A 27,137-nucleotide genomic window follows, 5' to 3' on the forward strand; every position below is an offset into this window, starting at 1 on the left:
CAACACTTGTCACTCGCCTCAGGCTGCGGTAACTGACATCTGTAAAGCCGTCTCAGGCTTTGAAGGAGCAGGCTGTGAACGCAGGCGATGAGCAGTAAAAAAAAAAGAAAAGAAGAAATCCTGATGTTCACAGTGGTTTTGAACAGGTCTTGACTGATGCAAGACGAGCTTCTTTCTTTTCTTACTTTCCTTCATTGTAGTTGCCGCTGTGACTTCTTTACTCTGTGGCTGCTAGCCTCACCTTGGTAGCCACAACTAGTTCTCTGCTGGCCACGCCCACAGAAAATGGTACACACCCCAAAACATCATTGAACAGCCAATTTCAGGCAAACTGGGAGGTGCAGGCACGTACGCACACAGTCACAGTGAAACAGACTGGTAATGCAGAGAAAATATCCTGTTTTTTCATTGTTATTTTGATGTGAAAAAAGTTGCATATCGCAGCTGTAACACCTTCACAGGCTCCGAGTGTTTACCTCTCATTTGCAGCGCAGCTCCGGCGTACTTAGCACCGCAGCCTCCAGGCTAGGTGCAAAAGCAGTGATTTGTAGAATTAGTACACTCATAGCTGTGAGGCGACCGGGCTGATTAGAAGAGTAAATCCTTTCTCAATTGACAGCATAAACTGTCAGGTAGCTTCTGAAGTAAACAAGGGCTCACATAGACTTCAAAGAAAACTGGGGAAATAGTTCATGAGCTAGATAGCAGAGTCTTCATCCCTCGTTCTGTCCGTGTCCGGCATGTTTCTTCTATGATTGTAATTCTTCAAATGGCTGTGGCACTTTCAGAAAATGTAGATGGAGCAGCGATATATATTTTCTCAGATGGACACGTAGTTCATTCTGAGAGATAATAATGAATGTCGGCGGTGTGGAGTGCCCAGTAGTTTTTTTTGCAGTGCTGAAAACAAATTATGCTTGAAAGAAGAACATTCCCACTGCATCTCTCATCAGCTTCCAGGCACTAAAATGAAAGCCGGTTCTATTGGGGCTGAGAAGCTGCCATAATACTTTGGTACACCAAAGTTGATTATATCATTAAAGTGGTAATCTATAAGATTCTTGTTTTTTGTATTTAGTCTCCATCTTTGTTGCTCAGCCTCATTGCTGTGGTGTTTCTGCACTGCTCTTCCCAGAGAGCACCTGTCAATCAAACAGTGTGGGCGGAGCTTGGATTTTCTGTTGATGCAGTTTGAGTTTCTTTTCTTTGTCTGTTCAGTCATGGTGGCTATCACTGCTCATGCTAACTACCCAGTTCTTCTACCAGACTCCAGCACTTCTGGAGGGAGCTGCCAGACACCGGCTGTTAGGAACAGCAAATGGAAAAGCTTTCATGAACTGGCTATATGTTGAATCACTGTTGTGTTATATCAATCAGACAGAGAGTAGAAAAACAGACATTTATTTAATTTATTTATTGATATGAAAATGTGTGGAGCTGGATAAAAATAATACTCATGTCCATCTGGTTGGAAGAATGTCAGCATGTATTAGGCCCCGTGTCACCAAAGACCTGTGAAAAAAGCGCTGGCGCCGTGAGCGCTGAGCCTGTTCTCGAGTTGAAACTATTTCAACTTTTCGTAAGCCCACCGCTCGTCAATATCACTTCAGCGTTAGCTAGGCTAACGTTTAGCATAGCAACAACACCAGGAGACGTTGTCTCAGCGCTCCCTGCTCCAGTGCTCACCAGCACCAGCGCTTCAAGCGCTCAACAGGTCGGTTGGTGGACACGCCCCATTAGAGACACATTTCCATGAATTGAAATTAGACTGCTGTTTGTGTATACTTTTATAACTCCATCTACATAGAAATAATACATTGTTTTTACATGTTTCAATTTACATTTACGCTGAATTTATTGAGTTACAGTCAAAGTTGTGAATTAATCAACCATTGTGTCGGAGCGAGGTGGCAGCACTTTTCTTGGTAGTGGAATAACTTGCTCCAAAATTTGGTGTCACAAGATCCATTTGAAAGTGTTAAAATATATATTTATATTGTCAGAATACACCTGTATGCCTATTTCATATGCCTATCCTATAGAAAAAAATGTCAAAATTGTATCAAGATTTTTCTGAAATACCGAGAACTGTTTCTTTCTGACCTTTTTTTTTAGTCTATTTTTATTTATTGGTTTGTTTCTTCATTTGGAAAAAAGTCAACAACTGTAGGAAACAGCACAAACAGCTGCAGCGTGTGCTGCATCTCAATGTTTTAAAATCCTTATAATGTCCCACCACACTTCATGCATTTTAATAGTAACTATGCAATTCAGCCAATATTATGTGTTTGTCTCTGTAATCCCTTTCGCTGTATGTTTGCTGTTTTAACTTATGAAATTACCACTGAACGTTAAAATAAGTGATTTCCTTTTTTACCTACCTTTATCTAATTTATATGTAGCTTTAATGGAGTTGGGTTTTGGACTGCTTTTTTCCCTGCGACTTTCTGCAACCAATGTGAAAAGGAAGAAAAGTGACAGATGGATATTAACCAAAAAAACATTTTTAAATCAAGGATCATTCTTTGAGGGAATTAATTCAATCCATTTGTGTCCCTGATAATGAAATAAATAAATTTACAATGCTGCATGCTGTCTTGATTTTGTCGGTTGTCACAAAGTTTGGTTGAACATTAAAACATTTTTAAACAACAGATACTTCAATATAAGTTCATGAACGGTCATCCTGTAATATCAACGATTTGATGCCTATTAAATTGTCTTCCAGCTCCGGTGGATGGATGACAGGCGATGCACTTTCACTGAAGTTTCTCCTGTCAAATTTTCCTACTGAATTCGTAAAATTGGACAAGGCACCATTTTTCTGAAAGTGCACCCAGCATATCTTCACATACAGTAGTGGGAGGATGATAATTTAGTAATAATCATCCTCCCATCCACCCACTTAATCATTCTTTTATTTCTCCAGGATCTGGACTCATTAAAGCAGCCGCACATTTCATGCTACGCTCACTCCTGAGTGGGAGTCCCTCCTAAAACCTCTAAAATGCGATGCGCCGGAGATGTATTAGTGCCCTGATATCAGGTTTGTTGGGGGGGGAAAAGGCTGAATTACAGCAATTTTGAATGGAACACGTCGTTCAGAACCCAGAACTAAAGTGAAGTCTGAGTAACAGATCATAATGTTGTATTTGCCACTCGCAGCATATCACCCAAAATGAGACATGGGTGTTTACTTTGTACTATTGCACATTTCATTTTGAATTCTATACCTGTAAATACATTTCTAGAATTAACTTTTTGTTTTGATAAAGTTCAGTACTTTACGCAATTGCATTTTTAACTTATTTCATGCCACAAAATGTGCTAAAAGTCAAGGGTTGAACCAACTTTTTTGCACTTTTTTCCTTCTAGGTTTTCTGTTATTTTTAATCCAAGCTGTCTCTTTGCCTTTGCCCTTATTAGCTGAGCCTCATGGACAGTATAGCATGTAAATCACCCCTCTAGTGGTACATATGATATAAGCCTTCATGCTCAGAAAAAAAAACCAAGGAGAGTGTTGTTGGGATTTCTGTCTTGGGTCAGATGAAACCAAATTTTCTCTCCCATTTTTGCCCTTCTTGTCAGAAAACAGAGGAACACCTTCCTGACAATCTGATCTGAAGCCAAGACATGCTTGTTTCTCCTCTTTAACCGGCTCGACGTTGGGAAAACTTGATGTGAAAGACAGAAAAACACACTCTTGCAGATGTATTGGTTCCAGCTTGTATAAAGTGTTTCTCCAGGCTGTCTGACTCCAGCCTTGTACGCTGGATTTTGAACTTTCCTCAAAGCTGTCTACAGTTTCGGACTGCAAATCATCTGATGTTTCGAGATCACAGGAATAAAAAACTCTTTATGAGCTCAGTATAAACGGTAGCCAAGAAAGCCAGACCGTGTTTGATCAAAATTGAGATGGAACCAAAGTGATAAAAAAAAATTGATGTTTGCTCCCGCGAAGGGAAACAAAACATTTGAAAACGACGGTTCTTATTGTTACCGCTGTGTGTGATGTCTCTTTAAATCAGCAGACACCTGTGTTTGTGTGTGTCTGACAGGGTAGAAATCATGTTGTCATAAATCAGTAAGCACTTTGCGCCCGGGGTGTGAGGCCTCTTCGGCGTCTACGCCGTCGGAATACATATTTGAAGCGTTATTGAATTGTGCGCGGGCTCCTCGCTTCGCTTTTTTTAATCTGAAATGAGGACTAACCGCGTCTGGCCATCTAGGCAGAGAATATAGAGCTAATTACAGGAGTAGACCAGCTGGAAAACTAAATTGAAGTTGTGCCTTTTGAGTCGGAGCATCCCCCCACCCCCTCCCCCACCCACTGTGAAACCGACCTTACCTCGATTGCACCGCGCCGCTCTTTTTTTGCCGCTCCAGGAGTTGCTCCTAAGTGGCAGATGGCGGCGAGCCAAAGAGGTTATTGCGAGTTTAGAAACTGCCTCCCTGTGAAAACACGGCCACCGTGCGAGCTATTGATCGACGGGACGGCTCATTCTGTGGCTGCACGCTCGGCCCAGGGTTCCCCCCCCCCCCGTTCTCCCCTCCGCTGCGTCTCCGCCATACTTTCCTCCCCGTTTCCAGTCGAGTGCGAGGAATCACAGCTCGCTAAAACTCCACTCGGGCTGTTAAGAAGCCCGGAGGGAAACACTTGCCGTTTTCATTAAAAAAAAAAAGAGGATTACTGGCTTGATTTACACAGGATTTGAGAATCAGCTTGTCGGCCTTATGTGAAGCAGATTTTGACTGACTGGATCAAGATCCTTTCAATGATAGATAAATACAGCCAGACTTCTCAGGGTCTGTGTCCAAGTCTCAGTGAAAATGTTACGGAATTGATTCTGAGCTGAAACCCTGAAAAGTTTGAAAACTGTCAGGTGGGTTGAGAACATTCATATATAACGACTAGATCTACAGAATAATCTAGCAATCACACTTTTCGAGGGAGTTTTAGGTGAGGTGGGAAATACGGCACTCATGCAATTTTGTCAATATTAATGACAGGAAGAGCTAACTAGCCAGGAGTTAGCTATAATATGAAATAGCTTGCCAGCAAACGGTGCTCATTAAGTCGGCGGAGAAGTGGGCCAAACAGACAGCTGGGCAGAGAGGGTTTGGGGCTTATACCGAGTAAAGAAAAGATAATTAAGTAGTAACAGTGAGGCAGAGCATGCGTTCAGTAGTATTTTAGCGTGCCACCATGCGAGATCAGGCAGTTTGGAGTCATGAATCCAGCTGTAAGTCCAAGCCAGTCATTAAAGGGGCACTAAGTAATCCATGACTTTTATCGACCTCTATTGGCCACCAGTAGGAATTACAACAACATCGAAGGAACATAGCTCCTCCTAAACAAAGCCCTCCCGTCCCCTTGAGCTACAGTGGCCTGTAACTGACACAAACGATAAAAGTCACATTGTCAAACTGGAAGAGCAAGCTAGCTTATTGGAGCAGAGTTCCAACACAAATGTCTGGTGAAGAGGTAATACATCACCACGCCAAATACTGGAATAATAATACCGCTTTGTCATTTGCTTTTTTGGCTGGAGAGCGAAGCTTTTGTGATGCCGGTCGCTCGCTCGCAGCGCCGTCCTCCATCACCGAGCGGTAAATGCCAGGAGGTGGAGGGGGGGTGGAGGAGGGATGGAGGGGGGGGGGGGGGGGGGGGGGTTGGGAGTGTCTTGAAAGGCCAGTGGGTGGGGAGTTTTTGTTCCAAAACAGAGGACTGGCCAGAAAGTGAGTTTTCAAAGCCAGAACTCGCAGCACCTGGTGAAGTAATCATTGAGTCATTAGTATTGATCAGCAACCCAGTCAACCCCACACAGATAAATTCTTGTCATTTTGTGCTATGGGGGTTGAAAAAAAATGTCTCTGTACATATTTGACATCCTCATCCTCACATCAGCGATTGTATAATTAGATGTTGGATGCACAATTAAAAACGAATAATGCTGCTGCTGATATACATCCATCACAGTTAAACATTTCACATACATAGTGCTGCAGTGAGGAACTCTCAGAGAGCACGAGACCGACGTCAGTGAATCATTTCCAAGCTGGTTGTGTTATCACAACTTCACTGAGCTGTGTGACACCTAGCACATATATATATATATATATATATATATATTATGTGATAATATAGTTTCAAACCATATCATACAGTATGTAAAAGCTACAGTTAATTCCATGAGTTATGCTGTGTCACTCTATTATATATGGAAATAGTCATAAGAGTTAGAGGAACTTGCATCTAAGTCACTGTTGATGATGATTGTAGCACACCCACATTGGAATATACTAATCACTCTTTTATTATGAAAGCATGGCGGATGCTCGATGATGCCACGTTTTCATAATGCTTAAGCTGTTTTTCCTCATTGTCAATTCAGTTTTAATGAGCGCTCTTAAACTGTTGTTCCAGCAGCAGTAACGATTCAGTCAGAGAGAGGGGAAAATGACAAATCAGAAACTACAGAATGCTTCAAAGAGAGGAACAAGGAAGAATATCAAGCCTATGAGATACAGTATACTGGCCCAAGCAAGTCTAATGGCTCGGAAGCTCACACATAGGTAATGAAGCAGATTTTTTTTGTCAGGAAAGGCCCGATGTTGGCTTTTAAAAGCCGCTGGAGCTTTTCCAGACGCAACTTTCCCTGGCAGCTCCGCACAGACAAATGGATGTGTGTCTAATGAAAGGCTTTTAGGGGGTATTGATTTTTTTTTTGCCATAACTATGGCCGGGTTGTTTTGCCCTTGACATATATTCGAATGAGTATGCAGATGGAGGAAAAATATTACGCAGAATATCCCTCTGTGTGTGTGTGTGTGTGTGTGTGTGTGTGTGTGTGTGAACCCCTTTGCCTCTGGGTGCCTCTTCGCTTCCCTCTCTGCGGCAAGACTATTATTTTCTCTGAGAGCGATTACAGGAGCGATGCTACAGCGTTTAAAAAGTTATTACACACAATAGAGCTAATTGCCTAAGCCGGTCTCAGGTCCTGCGGAATCTATTCTGTGATGTCACTTCCTCACCTTGGGGCTCCAGCCGCCCCCCCCCCGCCCCCCCGCCCACTCCTCCCGGCTCCCTGCACATCATTCATCCCCCAATATCTGCAGTGTAATCACTTGTGCAGAAACCCTCCCTCATATTCCTCCGAGTGAGGAACTTTGAGATGCAAGTCAGCGCTTTTTTTTTTTTTTTTTTTTTTTACTTTGTGTGACCAGTGCCGGAGGCTGTCATTACACTAATGCAGCGCTGCTATCCAACAAAGGATCTGCCACCAGGAGGAAGAAAAAAAGAAGAAGCAGAAAAAAAAACTCCAGACCGCGGAGAACACAGATCTTAGGATAATAGACTGCCCTACATTATGTCCTGACGTGCCTTTGCTTTTTTTAAAATGGGCAATTACTCATCATTATGCCTCTCAAACAGCAGAGGGAAAAATGTATTGTGTTGCAGACTGCGGATCAGAAGCTATCTGGAAAGACACAGTTCAAACATTTATGGAGAATGTCAGCTACGGATACACGTGTTGGTGACAATTTAAAGCGATTTTGACTTTCCATTAGTGATAAAACCAGCGATAAAACACACCTGTCGTTAATACAGCAGCCCCGGCAAGCTTCTTTATGATTTTACTGGCATGTTTTGGATTTGGGGGCTAAAGGTTAGAGAAGTGGGCTTGTAGCCAAAAGATCAGCAGCTGGGAAAATGAATGAAACCATTGAGCAAGGCACCAGTAGACAAGACACAACCAGTAGAAGGCACTGGTTATACTGGGCAGCTCCCAGTATGAATGTGAAGCAGGGTGTTGGATAAAAAGAGGTTATAAAAAAAAAAGATTGACTGTGTAATCTGGGGTTTCCTTAGCAGGTGATCTTTAACTACTACTACTACCTTCATGCTAGAGAGCAGGTTATAAAGGCCTGCTATAGTGTCACAGTTTGTATTTATTAATAGCCTTCCACAATTACAATCCATTTGAAAATCCATTTTCCTTTTAAAGGTGATATGTGCTTAGCGTTCTCACTCCATCATAATCACATCTAATGGAGCTGCATCTAGAAACATATTGGTGAGACGGAGTCACACTAAACTGATCGGACTCTTCTTAAAGTTGGATGTTTTCCACTGGGTTGATGTGGCCAAGAAAATGTACTGTTGTTATAGATCCGTGGTTTTCAAGCTATGGGTCGTGACCCGGCGGTGGGTCCCGACTGGGATGACTGGATGAACGCAACAAAACCAAAAAATGTGTTGAAGGTGAATGCAGAATGTGACATCCAAGTGAAGAATGACTTGTTTACAAATTGGACAGGTCGTGATATATATATTATCAATAACAATGTAGTAATTATGAGCTAACAGACATAATGGGGGCTGATTTAGGCAAGTTGATTTTGCATTGAGTGCAGCCCAGTCTATATTCATATTCACTCAGTGGTGGGAATAAAAATAAATGTTCTTTTTCAGTTTCAGAAAACTTCATCATTTTGCTTTTCGCCTGTCAAATCTAACCCCAGAGCAAAATAATCTCCCCCAGTAATCAGTGCAGTAGATTTTAGCAGTAAATGTCAGAAAATGTTAGTCATAGATTGTTTCTTCTCTGCAGGCCTACAAAAGCTTAAAGATAGAATCAGCAATTTATTTGACCATCTAAATTTTGTGTGTACTTTCATGAAGAGTTCGACTTGCAGATAGAAAATATTTTTTGGAACTTTTCTTCAGCTGAATTCCTCAAAATGCAGGAGTATTTGACATATTTCACATATTACAAATGTAAAGGACCCTTTTGCATTGTGAAAATCCATGTAAAACTCATGCTTAGCTGTCACAAACTGTCAATCCTTGCATCTAAAGCTTCAATCCAGTAAATCACAGTGCAAACAAAGCCAGCACTGCAGTGACAAGGCTTCAACATGGGGGAGATCCCTCGTAGCATCACAGATTGGTGCTTCATCAGCAATTTATTTGACCCTCTTAACTTTGGGTTTATTCACACTACATTAAGTCTCCTAAAGATCCCATTCAAACGCAGTGGGATAAAACCAAAATGAAGCCAATTTCCCTCAGACCGTTTCCATCTCATTCTGACTTCTGTCATAAAACATTCTCCCGAGCCCCTTGCATATTAAACGTATGTAACAGAAGCCCGAGTGCCATCACATCAGCTGGAGCGCTCGCTAACCTTTAGAAAATGTGATAATTTGAGGAGATTTTCGAGGCGTTCGGCGGCGACAGTCAGCGAGGAGCCGGGAAAAAAATTGTTCTCAGCTACTTCCTCGGAGCTAAATTGGCCTCGTTGGATTTTACCCCCGCTGCTCTAGAGTCGGATCTTCATGAGCCTTAAGGTACATGATGTCTCGACGAGCGCTGAGGTGAGTTTTGGAGGATGAGGGGCCTTGAGGCGGAGAGTTAGGTTGAAATCACACCGGTCTAAAAAAGATACATGTGGATTTGTGCAGAGAGAGGCTCCGTCTGAAGGGGGCTAGGTGTTGCTTTTCCCTTTGTTCTGAGCATCTGTCATAAATCCTTGGACCAGCCTCTTGTTCGGTGGTTGCTTTTCATCGAGGCCGGCTCACTCATTAAGCCAGATGCGATGCTGGCTGACCTGGGGCCTCTTTCGCCCAGCGCTCCAGGTTTGGAGAGTTGCTGCTGGCAAGGGCAACCTTCTTTCTGCTTTTTGGAGCGGTCTTTTATTTTGAAAGGGGTTTGAAGCTGCTCTGGTTGCCTGTTAGTGGACCGAAACCCTCTCCGGTGGCTTTGTTTGTATCTTCCACCGGACACCCAGCCATGAAACTTTTAGGCCGCTTTTGTTTTGTGCGGTTGGCTGTTGAGTGAATTTTAGGTTATTGCAGGTTTTTTTTTTAGCTCTATTGTTTTTCTTTTTTACCGACAGTAAACTTTGGAGGGAAGAGAACAAGCGGCTCTTTTAGCTCTGTCACGCAAAGCCCAACCTGAGCAGAATGAGTGAGTGGAAAGCATCACCGCATCATTTGAACAGGATGAGACGAGGCTCAGTAAACTGCTTCTCCAAGTTTTCTCTGTCAAAGGCGTTTGACCCGGGCCTCTCATCAGAGAGCTTCAAATTGAGGGAACCCTACCATTTAGATTAAATTCCCCCCAGAATGGTGTTGTCTAATGGCGTGGCAGTCAGATCTATCATCAGAATAACCATTTCCTCCGTGTTGCCGCGCTTAACTGGCGAGCTAACTTAATCACAGCGAGGTTGAAAAGGTCCTGACGGTCTGGGGGGAACGTGATAAGGATCCATGCTGAGAGACAATGCGCTAACTCGCGTGCGCTCCAGTTAATAAATCATTTCAAATAAGCTCTGGGAAGCACCGATGCACCATTTGAGTCTTTTGAAAACTGGTGGAAAACAGTGTAAGAGCGCCTTCGGCCTGTATCGCGTCGGGACAGCTTGGCCCATTTGGGAGTGCATTAAAGGGTCCCAGATGTGGGGGATTTTTGATCATCGCCCTCCTGCTACTTTCAAGCAACTGTCAAATGTGTTATGGTGTGTTCAGGCTCACTGACATCAAACAGAGAGTGTCCCTCAGCTTGCAAAAGGGGAGCTGGTCCATTCCGCTATACTCATATAAGCAGTGCTATGAATATGAACAGTTTAAAGAAACGATTTTACAGGCTTATTTGATCTATTGTGTCATTTGGACCACACTGGCCTTTAAAGTGGATACAATTAAAACACAGTGTAAGATGCTCAGCCCTTTGGAGTCTTTTTGTCATCATCATGGCATAACAGCTGTTTGCTCCTGATGTTTTCCTGGACATGGATTAGAAAATAACTGATTTGTGTCTTCTAACATGAATAGGCTACTTTTGCTGTTGGGATATTAGAGAGGTAAGAACCAAAATTTAGTGAGGAGATTATTCCAATAAGAAAGCACAAAGGGGAATTGAGTGAATCCCATAGGCCAGCACTCTAACAGTCAGCAAAACAGCATCCAGACAACAGTTGGTTCCAGCCTTAGCAAATAAACACTTCAGATATGGTCAACGGGATTTCCACCAGCCACTGCCAGGAGTTTCACGACATCCACTGCGGTTAAATACACTTTTTATTCACATGTAAAAATGTTGACAGCAAACATTCAGAACACAAATTCTGCTTTTGTTATAATTAGCAAGCTGGTCTGTTGCGTTTTATGGGTCTCGCTCTGCCTGCACCGGGCCTATGTGTTACTCCGATCCGCTCATCTACATCGGTCTGACGGGTGGTCTACAAGAAGCTACCGAGAAACCAGGCGGGTGGTGTAAGAAAATAACATGAGAAGGAATCAGCTGAATTAAAACCCACTACTATTGTCCTTCTGTGTAACTTACTGGCTTTTTGTCGGGGTTGTGTGATGGATTGGGGGTGGGGGGGCGGGGTTGTTTAAGCACAAAAGTCTAGTGATTGTCACAGCGGAGGAAAGCACTGCTGGGCCGGTCCAGGAGCGGCTATGTGTTGCATGCCTCGGCGGGGAAAATGTCTTCGTATGCGGGCGGCAGCTCGCTGGGGAGCGGGTAGGAAAACGGATAGGAGTGATTGAGCTCCGGATCCGTGGGCGAGTATCCCGGCAGCTCGATGGACGGGTGTCCCCCGCATTGCACTTCGGCGCCCGTCTCGTCGAACACGTTAAAAACACCCAGGTTGATGTACGAAACCGGCTGGAATTCAGCTGAGGAAAAGTCCCGCTCCTCGCTGAAGAGCATCGCCCCGGCGCTCTGCCGCTGGGACTGCCGGCTCCGGTAGAACTGCGCGGTCTTGTACCGTTTGATGATCAGCAGGTTGACGAGCCCGAGGAGGCACTCCAGGGTGCTGAGCACAGTGGAGACGACCAGACTCCGTTGGTAATCCTTCAACTGCTCGCAGGCAGGGTTCACCACCAGAGAGTGGAGGCAGTAGTGTGAGTATTTCCTCTCCACCAGGGAGACCGTGTCTCCGTCCACCACCGCGCCGGAGAAGGCGGTGAGGACTCCCAACAAGAAGACCACAACACCGAGGAGAAAGAAATTCCTGCAGCCGGGCTTGTCCATGCAACAGAGCAGCGCCGAGCCCAGGAGCACCTGGCCGATGCCCACAAGTATCCCGGAGTAGAAAGCCCCGGCCGCGGCGCCGAGGTGGAAATGCGCCTTCACCGTAGATCCCAGCGAGATGCATTTTAATCCAACGACAACTTCGCTGAGGGCGCACACGAAGAGGAGGGCGCTGGAGAAGACGGTGCACAGTCCTTTGCCACTCAACTTCATTATATTCCACCTCTGCCGCGCTCGATCCCTCTCCTCCCTCCTTCTTCATCCTCCTTCGTCCTCCTCGTCTCCTCTGGAAGCACTCTCACATTGGGACATCGTCCGCCCGGTGACTCCTCCGGTTCAGAACGGGTGATCCGCGCCGCTGTTGCGTCTCTCTCGCATCTCTCCCCGCCGCTCCGCACACACACAAGGGGGGATATATAAATAATTAATGGGGGAAGAACGCGTTCTTTTTCTGCAGTTGCCTTATCGATAATCCATATTCAAACCGAAACGGGTAATGATCACTTTTCTCTCCCCCCCACCCACCTCCGCCACCACCGATGCCCTAACCGCCCATCCGCAGCATTAGACCGGAGAAGCGCTCTCGCAACCAAAAGTTTGTTTTTTTTCTTCTTCTTCTTCCACGGAGAGCGAGTCTTATCTGCAGTCCTCCAAGTCGCCAGATTGAATTGTGTTTTTTTTTTTTTTTTTGGCAGAGGGAAGGAGGCGGCTGCTAGAGACTTGAGGTGCTGTGGACCAATGACCCGCGGGCCTTAAAATCACTTACAGATTCCTATAGGGACTCACGGTATCCTCGATAGTGAGTTTATAGTGACATTTTCCTCAGTGATGTAGTGTAAAATAAAAAGGTGGATGAACTATCACCTCCACCTGGTGATCATCATAAAGAAAACCACCAATAGAAACAAAAATCACTTATATTTTCAGAGCAGAATTATTTTTTTACCCCCTTAAAAGCCATTATCCTTATATAACTTAGGCTACATACATTTGATACTACTATGAATTTACTTATAAAGATTTATGTCAACCTAAAAAGGTAAACTCAACTGCAATAAAAGTCGGGTAAAACCACCTCCCTGCTTTTCACACTCAATATGAATTATCTTCTATTTTATCTCTGTAATAGCCTATTCCTATACGATTTTACATGGAATGTGTAGATTTTCTGTGATATTTGTATGCTATCCTTATAGATTTTTATCAGACATTACTGTAGTTCTTTCTCGTAAGGGTTGTTGACTGTCTCTACCTTTCGGGAAAAATAAACAAATACATAAATAATAAATAAGTAAATATGAACGCTGCTGCTAGATGGATGGATGCTGAAGCTGTGCGCTGATGACCTCGGCCGCTGTCCGTGGTGCTGAAAACCTCCAGCCCGACTGGATTCTCCAACATCTTTCCTCTCAAAGAGCCTATATGGACGTAAGGCGTTTGAGAACTTCAGTCTGAGGAAACTGTACCGTTGGAATTTTAATTTAGCACAGATTAATTCACGTGTCAATATTACAGTGCGTATTATTGTTTAGAGAAACTCATCTTTTTGTTCCCAGAACACATGTAGGACATATGAGTCATCAAAAAGTCGATGTTGTAATGGCAAACAGCGCAGTTGATAGCCTATTGCCTGCAGTCTAAAGTCTCAAGTAAATGTTTCAGTATTGAGTCCAGTTTGTATTTCCCATTAAAAGACGAGTGTGACGCAGAATATACTTACATTTATTTATATATCACTTTAAAACTGTGTTAAAAAAGGCGTTACAAATGACAAATAAAGCCAATAAGAACATGATAAAAACGCCAGACATTTATTTTAAGCAGCAAATAAAATGAAAATAATGTTTATAGGTCCCTGTCTTTAAAATGTGTTTATAAGGAGGTGATTTAAAAGATGATAGTGACTTTACCAGCCTCAGCTCCTCTGAAGCCAAACAGCCCAGAGGCCAAAAGCCTCTTTACATTTGCTCTTGGCTAGCAGGGCACTGCTGGAGGATCTCAGGTTTCTAATCCGCCTCATAAGGGGTTAAAAGATCTGAGACGTGGCAAAGGAGCCGGAGGTCGCTGAACCCATCAGTGAAATCTCAAAACTAGTTCCGAAAGCTGACAGGGAACCAAGCGTGGAAAAGCTAAAAGAGGGGTGATATGATCCCAAGATGTGACCCGGTGGCAGAATTCTGCACAATCTGTTGGACTTTGCTGCTAGTTTCCAAATTCACTTGAACCTGGATGTGAAAATGGGGCAGAGGTTGAGGATAAAGGATGAATGTGTTGATGAAGCAAACTTCTCAGATGTATCGAATTACATCAGGGAAAGCCCACAGTGACTGTAGCGGTACAGCTTTCAGTAAGTGTGTGTGTGTGTGTGAGTCTAATTTGGTCATTACTGCTTTGCATAGGTAAGCAGATAAGGGAAGGTAGTGTGAATGATGTGTTGATCAGCTGATTGATCGATTGATCGGCCTCCAGTGGAAAGCCTGGCCATGGGTGTCTGTGCCAGTCTGGGTTTGTTCCTTGGCAGGGGTGCAGCTTTTGCCCCTGTCAGCACCGTCCAGGAGACCGACTGGAACTATCACCTTACATGCTTTGACCCAGCAGCAGCCAAGGAAAACAACATGGAAAACAAGAGGCCTTGCTGCATTCTTCTGTTAGAGCATTGGATGGTAATGGCCACAGCTTGTTGCTCAGCAGATTCAAGCATCTTTTCACAGTTATAATTTCAAAATGTGGGCGTCGTGAAGCCCTTTGAGACTGTAGCTGTGATTAAGGGCTGTACACACAAACGTGGAGCAGGCCAGCTCTCAGCCAGCTCACAACATTACAGAGTGAACACCTTCATGGTGATGGCAGGCACAGGTATGCATGCTCTCCACCCCGAGGGAGGCTATTGAATCCAATTGTCCAACAAATTTGATGAAGCAGAGCTTGTTAACTGCATGTATCTCCAATCAGCAACACAAGGGGACCCGGCTCACCTCCATAACACAGCCAATTGGCCGGTCATGGTCGCAAACCAGGATGATGCTGTTACTGAAGAGGAGAGTCATTCCCACTGTAATAGCTAACATAACATCGTGCAAACACTCCCCTCTCTGCTTGGGAAGCCTGCAAGACGGTCAGGGTAGACCATTACGAGAGCAGAATCAGGTAATATGTATGAAAATAGTTATTATTTTTATTAAATGTCAATATGCAAAAGCTTTTAAGGATCAGCATCAGGGCAAAAAGACACACTTTCACAAGCCGAGCCAGTCATAAACTTGGCCGACATACAGAATGATGCAAATTCCTCTCAATGTGGTGGCATCACCTCTTCCTCCACTCTGGTTAAGTACTGCTCTTTAAAACTTAAATTATTACATGTCATTGCCTGTGTGTATGTGTGTGAGTGCGTGTGTGTGTGTGTGTGTTTAGGGCACATTCACTTCAGCTGTGCCAAGAGGCAGCTGTGAAGAGACTGCTCCGGCATCTGAAATGCCATTTTTACGCCAGCAGTTACAAGAGCAGTGACAGGTCAGGCCTGTAAAACCCTGCGTTAGCCCATAAATATTAATGAATCCAGAGCCGTTCCACTGCTGGCTGGAACAAGGGAGAGGGGTTCGACCAGTCTTTGACCCGAACGGAGGATTCAACCAGAACCAGCGGGAAGAGGACCAAGCCCAGACAGGCAGGACGGAGACCAGAGAGAGAGAGAGAGAGAGAGAGAGAGAGAGGGAGACAGAGAGAGAGAGACTCAGGCCTGTGAGACGGAGGGGGCGGATGCAGCAGGAAGAGAGGATTTTGAGGAGAGGGGGTTTGATGTGAAAGAAGAGAGGAGGAGGAGAGCGAGGAAGCGAGGCGATCAAGGAGGGGGAGTGTGTATCAGTTTTCTGAGATATGGGGCCGATATTGGCCTTTTATTTAAAATCTGACAGTTAATGTCGTCCACTTCCGATATGATGATGGTTCCTCCCTGACCACAGATACATAAACAGTCTGGAAAACCTGACATGAAATTTTCTTTAGACTTTTTTTATTCATTTAGTCGTTTGATATAGTTTTTTGTAGAATATTTCTTCATTTAAAGGCCTAATGTAGACAGACAATTTCATTAGTCTGGGTTTCAATGGAGAGTTTTAGTGTCCCATGATGGTCTAAATGCTGGTTCAGAGGCTTTTCCACCCTGACAAGACTGAATCTTTGTCCATTTTTGGTATGAAAATGGAAAAAAATTAAGATATTGAATATTGGCACAAAACATTGGCAAAAACCCTTATCGGTCTAAATCCTAATCACTGCTACCATCAGTATTATAACCACCATTACAATCATCAATACTGCCACTACTTGTTACCATTGTCATAATCATTATAAAAAGAAACACAAAGTTAACTCAAGATTATTCCTTTGCATTATCTTAATCAAAAGTCAATGTAACTTTCATTTCTGTCACTGGTCCTTTTAATTTGCACTGCTTGATGTAATAATAGATTTCATTGCCAACTGAAAATCATTTTTCAATTAGTTTTCTAACATGGAGTGACTTTTAATCAAAGACCAAGAGTACCAAGAGTAGCAGTGGGGCACAGAGCGTCCACTAAGGGCAAAAACTGATTTGGGAGATTCTAACAATAGAACATGTTGCAGGCAGTGTATTCAACATCTCATTCATTTCTTTTTGTTATGCTTAAAAACTCTGAACTAAAATTATATCATTCAGGCGCTGGCTGGCAGTCTGGAGGCGGTAGATGCAGAAAAGTAGATTAATACCCACTGTACATTTTTCAGCACAAAATACCATCACAGTAATTGGTCAGCTGTGCCTTAAACAAGACGGATAGAGGCATTTTCTTTCTTAATGGATATCCATGTAGTTTTCATTAAAACATTCTTCCTCCTCCATTTCCACACCAGTCCAGGGTTGATGATGATGATGATAATAATGATGATTAGACTATTACAGTTGTACATGAGCAAGAATGGAGACGTGAAGATGAGAGAGAACAGTGTGTAATGATGATGATCACATTAACATCATAAAAGAGGTGAAAGTTGGTCATGAAACTTAGCGTTACAGACGAAATTTCATGTTTTTGTGAATATCGATTGTTTTCATATTGACAGAGAAGACTATCAGGCCTCATGAGTTAGAGTTTGCATCTGTGGGTTTGCTGTTTACATTCTCTATTGACTCGTATTGTGGACTTATTTATGAGCATTTGTGCCCCCTCAAAAATATTTTGGGCGCTGTAGGACCCTGATTTCAACCCTACTGTTGTTCGGCGTGAAAAATGCATGGCTGACTCCGCGATCAACCGAGAGAATGTAGAAACCCACACAGTATTAGCTGCCGCTTCCACCATTTGTGAGAAACAGATGTTCCAAAACCAAGCTGGGTCTTTGCCAGGTCTCTGCGCTGGTACACTAGTCTCCTGTTAATGCATGGTATCTTTGCTGCGCATGCATTTTAAAAAAAGAAGTATCCAGTGGCATCACAAGCAATTATGATAACTACTGTTGTGGGCATCGCTCATGGGCAACAGGTAGGAGACAGGAGTCGTTTTACTGCGGCCGGTGTGTAGAGCGGTCTTCTTCACCTGAATTTAATGATGTAGAAATGACTGTAGACTGCTAGGGAACTAGGAGGTTTGTTTGTGTGGATGTGTGCTGTGTGTGAAGGGGAAAGGAGGGAGGGGGTGTTGGGGTGCACTCCTCTGGGTTGGGTCTAGTTAGTATTTTGTTGGGAGGCTGCCTCAGATAAGCTTTCTGTGTGCTTCCATGCTGTAACCACAAGGTAGCACTGTTGTCCCTACAATGGAGATAAAAGAGAAACTCACGGTGGCTGCTGTTATCTGCTTTGAAGTGATGCAGCAGGTAGGAAACACAACATGTGGCCTGTATTCTTATTCATTGGCAACCTGGATTTAGCACTGTGTGACTTTTCTATTGGAGCTCTCATTCAACAGCCGTCTGCTACACACTCATTCAGTTTGATGGAAAATGATATAGGCCCAACTACAATAAAAGTCTTAAGTATGCTTTTTTAAAAGAGAGGGGAAGACATCTTTCATCAGAGCTGGTTATTACATTAGACAGAATGTTATTTTGATGAGTCTTCTGTTCTTCATCAACCCATGACCTTTATGTTCTATGATGTCACTATTCTCTAACAACCCATGGCCTTTATGCTCTATGATGTCACTGTTATCTAACAACCCATGGCCATTATGCTCTATGATGTCACTGTTATCTAACAACCCATGGTCTTTATGCTCTATGATGTCACTGCGTTCTCTAACAATCCATGATCTTTATGCTCTATGATGTCACTGCGTTCTGTAACAACCCATGATCTTTATGCTCTATGATGTCACTGTGTTCTGTAACAACCCATGACATTTATGCTCTGATGTCACTATGTTCTCTAACAACCCATGGCCTTTATGCTCTATGATGTCACTGTGTTCTGTAACAACCCATGACATTTATGCTCTGATGTCACAATGTTCTCTAACAACCCATGGTCTTTATGCTCTATGATGTCACTGCGTTCTCTAACAATCCATAGTCTTTATGCTTTATGATGTCACTGTGTTCTGTAACAACCCATGATCTTTATGCTCTATGATGTCACTGTGTTCTGTAACAACCCATGATATTTATGCTCTATGATGTCACTGTTATCTAACAACCCATGGTCTTTATGCTCTATGATGTCACTGCGTTATCTAACAACCCATGGCCTTTATGCTTTATGTCACAATGTTCTCTAACAACCCATGATCTTTATGCTCTATGATGTCACTGTTATCTAACAACCCATGGTCTTTATGCTCTATGATGTCACTGTTATCTAACAACCCATGGCCTTTATGCTCTATGATGTCACTGTTATCTAACAACCCATGGCCTTTATGCTCTATGATGTCACTGTTATCTAACAACCCATGGTCATTGCTCTATGATGTCACTGTGTTCTGTAACAACCCATGATCTTTATGCTCTATGATGTCACTGTGTTCTGTAACAACCCATGATCTTTATGCTCTATGATGTCACTGTGTTTTGTAACAACCCATGACATTTATGCTCTGATGTCACAATGTTCTCTAACAACCCATGGCCTTTATGTTCTATGATGTCACTGTGTTCTCTAACAACCCATGGTCTTTATACTCTATGATGTCACTGCGTTCTCTAACAATCCATAGTCTTTATGCTTTATGATGTCACTGTGTTCTGTAACAACCCATGACATTTATGCTCTATGATGTCACTGTGTTCTGTAACAACCCATGATCTTTATGCTCTATGATGTCACTGTGTTCTGTAACAACCCATGACATTTATGTTCTGATGTCACTGTTCTGTAACAACCCATGGCCTTTATGCTCTATGATGTCACTGTATTCTGTAACAACCCATGGCCTTTATGCTCTATGATGTCACTGTGTTCTGTAACAACCCATGATCTTTATGCTCTATGATGTCACTGTTCTGTAACAACCCATGATCTTTATGCTCTATGATGTCACTGTGTTCTGTAACAACCCATGACATTTATGTTCTGATGTCACTGTTCTGTAACAACCCATGGCCTTTATGCTCTATGATGTCACTGTGTTCTGTAACAACCCATGGCCTTTATGCTCTATGATGTCACTGTTCTGTAACAACCCATGGCCTTTATGCTCTATGATGTCACTGTGTTCTGTAACAACCCATGATCTTTATGCTCTATGATGTCACTGTGTTCTGTAACAACCCATGATCTTTATGCTCTATGATGTCACTGTGTTCTGTAACAACCCATGACATTTATGTTCTGATGTCACTGTTCTGTAACAACCCATGGCCTTTATGCTCTATGATGTCACTGTGTTCTGTAACAACCCATGGCCTTTATGCTCTATGATGTCACTGTGTTCTGTAACAACCCATGGCCTTTATGCTCTATGATGTCACTGTTCTGTAACAACCCATGGCCTTTATGCTCTATGATGTCACTGTGTTCTGTAACAACCCATGTCCTTTATGCTCTATAATGTCACTGTTCTCTAACAACCCATAGCCTTTTATGCTCTATGATATCACAATGTCCATTGTCAATCGATGGCCTTTAAGCTCTATGTTGCAATGTTCTCTCATCATTTCTCATATGTTGAAGAGTAAAAGTAGGAGTAAATGTTCTAAAAATACTCAGGAAGGAAAGCATAGATTTAAAAAAAGAACTCAGCAGTGCTACTCAAATATCAAGCATCTAGAGAAGTTGTAATTACTTACTTTCCGCCTCGTACTGCTGGCGCACTGACTGCTTGGTTAGAAACTGGAGGGGATGGGATTTGTGTTGGAGTGTCACCAGGAGAAGCAGCTGCATCTAGTGGTGTGAAGCCATTTTCTAGTTCTAAGGGAGTCCGGGGGGCCTGAGGTTGCAAGTGTTCATGAGCTTAGGAGCTCGCTGTTTGGTTCTGTTTTCCTCCTGGCAACCTGGCTCCACAGATCAGAGGGCAGGGGAGAACAAACCATCCATCCAATAGCTCCAATACCCAGAACATGGCTCATTTAAAGCAACACACTGGGCTATGGTAGTGTTGTGTAGGGATATAAAGTTGGAAAGAGGGAAAGTTTATGTAGATCATTGATCAGAAGGTGCATGCAGCAACAATACCACTTTATCTCATTTGCTTCACTGGCAACTTGGTAACAGATTTGCAAATGGCTCCAAGTATATATACAAACACTTTTATTTTTATTTTCCATGATGCTTTTTCCCTCCAATAAAACATGGCTATTCCGTGCATTCTCCAACCAATAACACCAAAATGTTCCGTTCCAAGATTGTGACGAGTGGGTTTCCATGCACACAATATTCCAGTTAGTCTTATTGGAGTAAGCTGTTAAAATGTGTCTTCTTAAGCCACTTATAAATATCCCTGTATACATGAAGACAAAGAAAACTCCTGATGTTACCGTGAAAACTAAACTTAGTTTACAAAAAAACAACAGGATACACATTTGTCTCAGAATGCCCACTAATATCAGTATTCAGGTTTCAACTAAATAAGATGTTTACAGTGTCTCAAAAACTGAATACTTGATTATCCTGACTATTGGAATATTAGTGTGCATGCAAACACACTCATAGTGATGTTAGTCATCACACATGGCATGGCTATGAAACTCAGAAATTATTGATAAATGTATATGTCTAAACGACCTATGGCTGTCAGGTTAAAATAATGAGTGAGAATATGCACTTGGTAATAATTCTAAAGGTGCTAATCAATAGAGTTAATGATGAATGCTGTATGAAACTGAATAGTTATCTGGGTCCACATCCATTTGGCTCCTTGATTTCTTTGTTTGACACCTCTATACAAGCAGTTTGTATTACGTTACTGTAGGACACACCAATACCACTTTCTTACTGCCAATATCCATTCAGACTGCTATACTTTTAAAGTGTCAGCTGATACGGAGTACTGCTCCGATTCTTTACTTTTACTGAACAATATAGTCCTAGACCATTAGTTAGAGGTAAACAGACAAAAACAATTAAGATACAATCCATTTTTCTCCATTAGAAAGCTAACATCCTATACATGAAAGAGATTCATGTTGCTTTGCTTTGATTTCTGACATGTTACAAGCAGCTTTTGATATCAGATTTTACTAGGGGGAGATTCCCAGATATTTTAGCTCAATACATTCCTAACCTTAGTGCTCCTGTGTTATTGGTTATTTTGAGAAATGTCAGTACTACACCTCACAGTAATTTACAGTAAGATCGAGCCGCATGTGCTGGCTCTGCCGAGAGTAACGATGATGCGGGACAACAGTTGGAGTGGAAGCGGTGTTTGCCTCCCGGACGCCTAGCTGAGCTCCTGCTGCCCAGATGCTGGGGCTGAAGGTTCAGGGCCGTCAGTCAGAGGCTCGCCGGAGGTGGAGCTGGGTCCGTATTTGCTCTCTAAGGAGCGGCCCAGAAACAGCCAGTACTCCTTCCGGATGGTGTCCTTCTCCTGCGCCAGGAGTTCACAAACCTTTGGAAGAGGAGAAACAGAGGGAGGGTGAGGAGACGTAACATCAGTGGCACAGGGTTCAGGTTTTAATGTCTCAGAGCTGTGCAGGGTGTATGTTAAGATGATCCTCAGAACTTCATGATGGGACATCACCCATCATCATCCATTTCTCTGAATCCTACAAATCTAGATTCCCCAGTGAACATGGATTGGAGAGACATGCACAATCCTCAGTGATGCATTTCCCCTTAACAAAAGCACTTACCTCTAGAGCCCTGCTTAAAGTTTCCTTTTGATTGTTGTTCTCCAAGGCATCCTCATAGCAATCGACCAGAAAGGCTAAAAGGTAAGGTGAGCAGTGCGTCTCCTTCAGCTCCAGCACCTGATCCACCAGGCCCGGGTGAGACGACATGCCTCGATCTTGCAGAATGCTAGGGAAAAGGAAGGGAAAAGAGGGATACTATGTCAGTGAGGTTTTCCATCTTTGCCAGTTGATTCTCAACTTGGTTGTACATCTGTGTGACATCACATATTGTGAGTGTCTGAATGGTCCTGGGACATAAAAGCAGCATGCATCAATGTCAAACTTCAGTGTGATTCCACTTAAAGAAATCCAAGTCACACAGACTGAGATTTGGAATTGGTAAACTCACAAATCAGAGAATATACTAACGTTTAGATTTTGTTCCATGCAGATTTCTTGGGATTTAGATACAGACCACAATTCATTTTGATGTTGTGCCTTCAATTGCTTCACATCTTACCCTTTCAAATAGTTCCATGCGCTTTCATTGTGGGGAGCCTTCTTGATCTGGCTCAGACAATACCTTGAACAAAGACAGGAAAATAGTGAGTTATTGCAAAGAATTATTGGCGACAATTGGTACTTCTATAATGTTTTTGCATCTTAGTTCAATATACGATATCTTTCACCCACTGTCTGGCCTGAAAATATATATTTTGGCAAATAATTATGGGATATGATGTTTACCCCCCAGAGAAAATAGTTCTGTTTTCACACATACAGTCATTTGACATTCACTGAAATGTCTCAGTTCAAGAATGTCTTTGTATATCAGGTCTGTTTTAGATCCCCCTTTGGGAAATTCTGACCACCACTTAGAAAAGACTTAGAAAAGAAAGGGATCTTAAATGGCTGGAACAGTAGATCCCCCCAAAGCGGTACATTTTTTTAGGTTAGTATTTTGGATCTGTCACACAGTGTGCTAGCTTGCATAAAACACTAAAACTGGGTCACTTGGACCTCTGAGCAGCAACTTGAAAGATGCTAATTAACTTTATGTCCTCATCTCCCAAATCTTTACTGAATGTACTCACTGAACCTCTCGGTCCAGTATGGCTGGATTGGAGAAGCCTGTAGTGTGGGAAATGACGAAATGCCTCTGATTCCACACGGAGTTATTCCTCACGTCTTCTTCCAAAAGCTTCTCCACAAACTCCAGCTCGTCGTCCCAGAGTTTGTACTCCTGGAATTTGGATAAGACAAACGTTGGCAAAGTAGTCACATTATGCATTCAGGTGAATATCCTGCTGGCAGAAGACAGTTAACAAGAAAACTGACCAAAGAAGGACTGAAACAATGTGCCGGACAGCCAACCGACCGAATAAATACATGAATGACTTAAGAGAACACTCTGAACCGCACTTAAAGGCGGCCTGGCAGAGCAGCTCACTGTGGGCAGAAATCTGGAACCTAGTCCTCGTCTTCCTTTCATTCTGTGGTTCTGACGTGGGCCGGCTAACATTTTCCAGCCAGAGTCAAGCTCTTATAAAAGCTGCAACACCTACCTGGATGACCCACTGTCTGTGCTGCCAGGCATGGTAGTTCTTTGCATCTTGACTGAGAATGTCTGCGATGAACTCCAGCTCCTCCGAGGGATCGTTCAGCCACTCCACCACCATGCGTCTGTGATGCCTGCAGAGAGGAAATCCGCTCTTATTTGCAGCCCAATTAATCAATTATTTGATTCAATTATTTTAGAAATGTCCTGCCTCTCCCTCTCTCCTCTCTTTCTCCACTTCTTCTCTGTCTACCACCTTTTCTGAGATTGTCTATTACTTAAGATCGGTTGTTATTGCTCTTCTGTGTGCAACCGACTGTGCTGCTCCCGCCTCCGCCAGTGAGCCTTGATGCCAGCAGGACTAACCAGGGTCCCGTTCCGCGTACATCACTTAATTAATCCAGGCTAATAGGATGTCAGTCGGTTCAAATTATCTTGCTAAGCCACATTCAGCTAACTCAGTTCCTTGAATGCAGGTTGCAGATTGATTTGTTAAACTTGAATTTAGTTATCGTAAAAAGCGGTGCACTCCCGTTTTGACACAAAGGGAAGACGAGTTGAGAGTCAAACCCATGATCAGCAATCACACACTGGCCGCACGGCACCATGGCTTAAAGAGACAGCACCTTTTTAACCACGGCTGAGTGAGTTAATAACTGAAGACTATGAGGAAGGAGTCTTATCTAAAAACATATCCTAACTATGAAAGGCAACACTGCCAAAGCCTCTAAGGTGACAGTGCAATCGAGGCATAAAAATGCACATAAATTAAATGTGCAAGTAGGCTATTTACAATTTCATCTATAGCCCGTATCGCATCATGGTAGTTACCTATACACTCAAATAAATATTTTGATCTATTTGCATGCCCTACGCATTTCAATTGTATGACAAATTTCCAAAAAATTGAATTAATTAATGCTAACTTTAATTAATTACCATTTCTGAAATTGAATCAAATAAAACTAAAATTTATTGAATAAATTTAAATGTATACAATTTGTGCTCATGATGCCAATACATTTTAAAATGTGTTAGTACTGCCAAAATGACAAATTTCCCTCAAAGTGAAATGATTAAACTCTATGGTAACAGTCAGACACTACAAATTATTTTGGTTAAATTTATCCGTTGATGTTCCATTGGTTGATTTTATTTTTTTTTATACGTTATTGAAACTGTGTTTATTTAGATAAAATTTACTTAATCTCTTTCTTAGTGCCTAAAAGCATCAATGTTCATTTTTTGAGTGCATATAGGTATTTAACTCTTTCCATTATGGAAATTCAACTGAACCTGTATCTTTCAAACAACAAACAACCTTGGCGACCTCTCAGTACCCGTTCTCCTCTAAAAGCCTGTCTAATTATAACAGCGCCTTGATCTATTGTCACCTCTGTAAGGAAAGGAGCAGCCATGTCTGGAAATGAGTTCATGGATGGGCAATCTTAAAAAGGCCTAGTCATAATCCAGTTGACTAGTACATATACACTCTATATGTACTGCACATGTAGTTAAGACCCTAATCATGACAAACTCACACTCTTGTTTATCATCACACATTAACTGGACAGACATGCGACTCTCCTAGCACTCACCAGACTTGGTAGTTTTTGGGCTGCTCCTCGATGATGGCAGTGATGTACCTCATCTCCTCCCTCAGGTCCTTCTCTAAGGCTTGCAGCAGCACTCGCCTGTAGTGCCTGCACATTCACAGAAACACAAATTCTGCTGTATTTCACAGTTTCACAGACACCATTTTTAAACATATGACTTTGTTCTGTTTAATGAGCTATTCCACGAGTGTATGCACATATCAGTGGAACCACAACATTAACAAAAATGTATTGGTCTTTGATAGACATAAAGTCATCAATTAACAAACTATGATACTAAATAGATAATCAACTCTAACTCTGTTATTAAACAAGCTATTCAGAATATCAGCTTAGCAAAATTGTTGTTGTTCCCCATTAAGTTGTGAAAATGAAAGTGCTAAGAATAAACTTTTTTTTCTCCATTCTTTTCCACTGTGTAAACATGCAGCATGCTCACCATACTGTGTAATTTGCAGCATTTAGCTCAATGGCCTCAGCTGTCAAGGTGAAAGCCCGATCGCTTTTTTCATCATTCTTCAGCAGCGCACGGAAATAGTCATAAACATCTGAAACTGTGGGAGAAACACACAACACAGGTTATAAAATCAGAGTCTTACCAACATAGCTGCACTATTGCCAATTATTAGATCAGTCTTATACCACTGCAAATATGGCCTGCATGTCTTCTAGTGACTATTTAGGGACACTGCTGCAAGTGTTTTAGTTGTACAGTTTTCTGAGGATACTTTCCATAAATGAAGGTTGGGAGAAACCTAACAACCAAATGTATTTCGTTTGCATTGTTATGTTTGGACTTTCAAGTAGAGCATATTGTACACTGTCGTTTAACTGAAATGAACAGCTAATATGAAGGATAGCAAAAGCTCTTCTCAATTGTCCCATCTGACAAATTGCAACATATTTATAGTCATTTTCCCTATAAGCCATGCCGACTTGATCTGCAAGTCTACTGACTGATATAAACAATCTTACACTTGTCAGAGTAGGCAATCTTCACAACAGGATTTGGTCCATCGTCTTGAGGAACAGGCTCCAAGTCTGCCCACTCTTTCCTGTCTCTAAAACACAGATAAATAGGGTTGTTATTTGATGAGGCCATCTTATCTTGTGCAGGTTGCAGTACTTACTAACTACACTTAGTTAAACATGGTAAAGAGCTAATTCTAAAAGTACGTATGCATATGTTCACATAGGACTAAATTATAGTGTTTCTATAATTTAGTATAGAAAAAGTATAGTGTTTCTTTCATTTTCATATTTCTTATAGCAAGGCAAGTATTTGAATGAATAAAACCTAAGTCATTGATAGTATAAGTCAATTGCCATAAGTTACGCTTTAATTAATACTTTCACTGACATTAGAGCTACGTTAGCTAACTAATTTCTGAGTTTTGATCTCACTGGGTGTCAGCTAACGGTAGTTTTAGTAATACCAACTAAGTAGCATTAACTAGGAGCCAGCTAGCAGCTAGCCACCCAGACACTTAGAGGAAACGTTAACAAAACGTTACCTGTAAAAAACATATCGAAATGGATCTCCAGCATAATCGATATCTGGGTCTCCTTCCACCTCCACGTCTAACTCTTTGTCTTCTTTCAGCTCTAGTGATTCATTTGAAGTTTCCTCAAGACCTGACATTGCTAACCTGCTAGCTTAAGCGCGTCTGTGTTC

General features: G+C 42.4%; 2 protein-coding genes across 2 annotated transcripts; both read right to left on the bottom strand.

Annotated features, from left to right (window-relative positions):
• Positions 1-11,467: 11,467 nt before the first annotated feature.
• tmem271 (transmembrane protein 271) lies at positions 11,468-12,259 on the bottom strand. Its single transcript, XM_071927109.1, has one exon. The coding sequence runs from the start codon at positions 12,257-12,259 to the stop codon at positions 11,468-11,470; it is 792 nt and encodes a 263-aa protein (XP_071783210.1).
• An 8,485-nt stretch (positions 12,260-20,744) lies between these two features.
• On the bottom strand, positions 20,745-27,131 carry fnta (farnesyltransferase, CAAX box, subunit alpha). The gene is made up of 9 exons (XM_071927177.2): positions 26,977-27,131; positions 26,438-26,523; positions 25,902-26,016; positions 25,445-25,549; positions 23,854-23,980; positions 23,383-23,531; positions 22,809-22,871; positions 22,310-22,475; positions 20,745-22,065 (listed from the first exon to the last, which is right to left on the bottom strand). The coding sequence occupies exons 1-9, from the start codon at positions 27,102-27,104 to the stop codon at positions 21,898-21,900; spliced, it is 1,107 nt and encodes a 368-aa protein (XP_071783278.1). The 5' UTR covers positions 27,105-27,131; the 3' UTR covers positions 20,745-21,897.
• Positions 27,132-27,137: the final 6 nt, after the last annotated feature.

The sequence above is a fragment of the Centroberyx gerrardi genome, chromosome 16, assembly GCF_048128805.1.
Source record: "Centroberyx gerrardi isolate f3 chromosome 16, fCenGer3.hap1.cur.20231027, whole genome shotgun sequence".
NCBI lineage: Eukaryota > Metazoa > Chordata > Actinopteri > Beryciformes > Berycidae > Centroberyx > Centroberyx gerrardi.

Bases quoted from the DNA above. Each gene is read 5' to 3' on its own strand.
- tmem271 (XM_071927109.1), bottom strand. From the start codon at position 12,259: ATGAAGTTGAGTGGCAAAGGACTGTGCACCGTCTTCTCCAGCGCCCTC.
- fnta (XM_071927177.2), bottom strand. From the start codon at position 27,104: ATGTCAGGTCTTGAGGAAACTTCAAATGAATCACTAGAGCTGAAAGAA. The intron at 23,532-23,853 runs GTAGGTGTTGCA...TCCAAATTCCAG, and splicing joins ACAGACAGTGGGTCATCCAG to GAGTACAAACTCTGGGACGA. The intron at 22,476-22,808 runs GTAAGATGTGAA...CCTTTTCCCTAG, and splicing joins GCATGGAACTATTTGAAAGG to CATTCTGCAAGATCGAGGCA.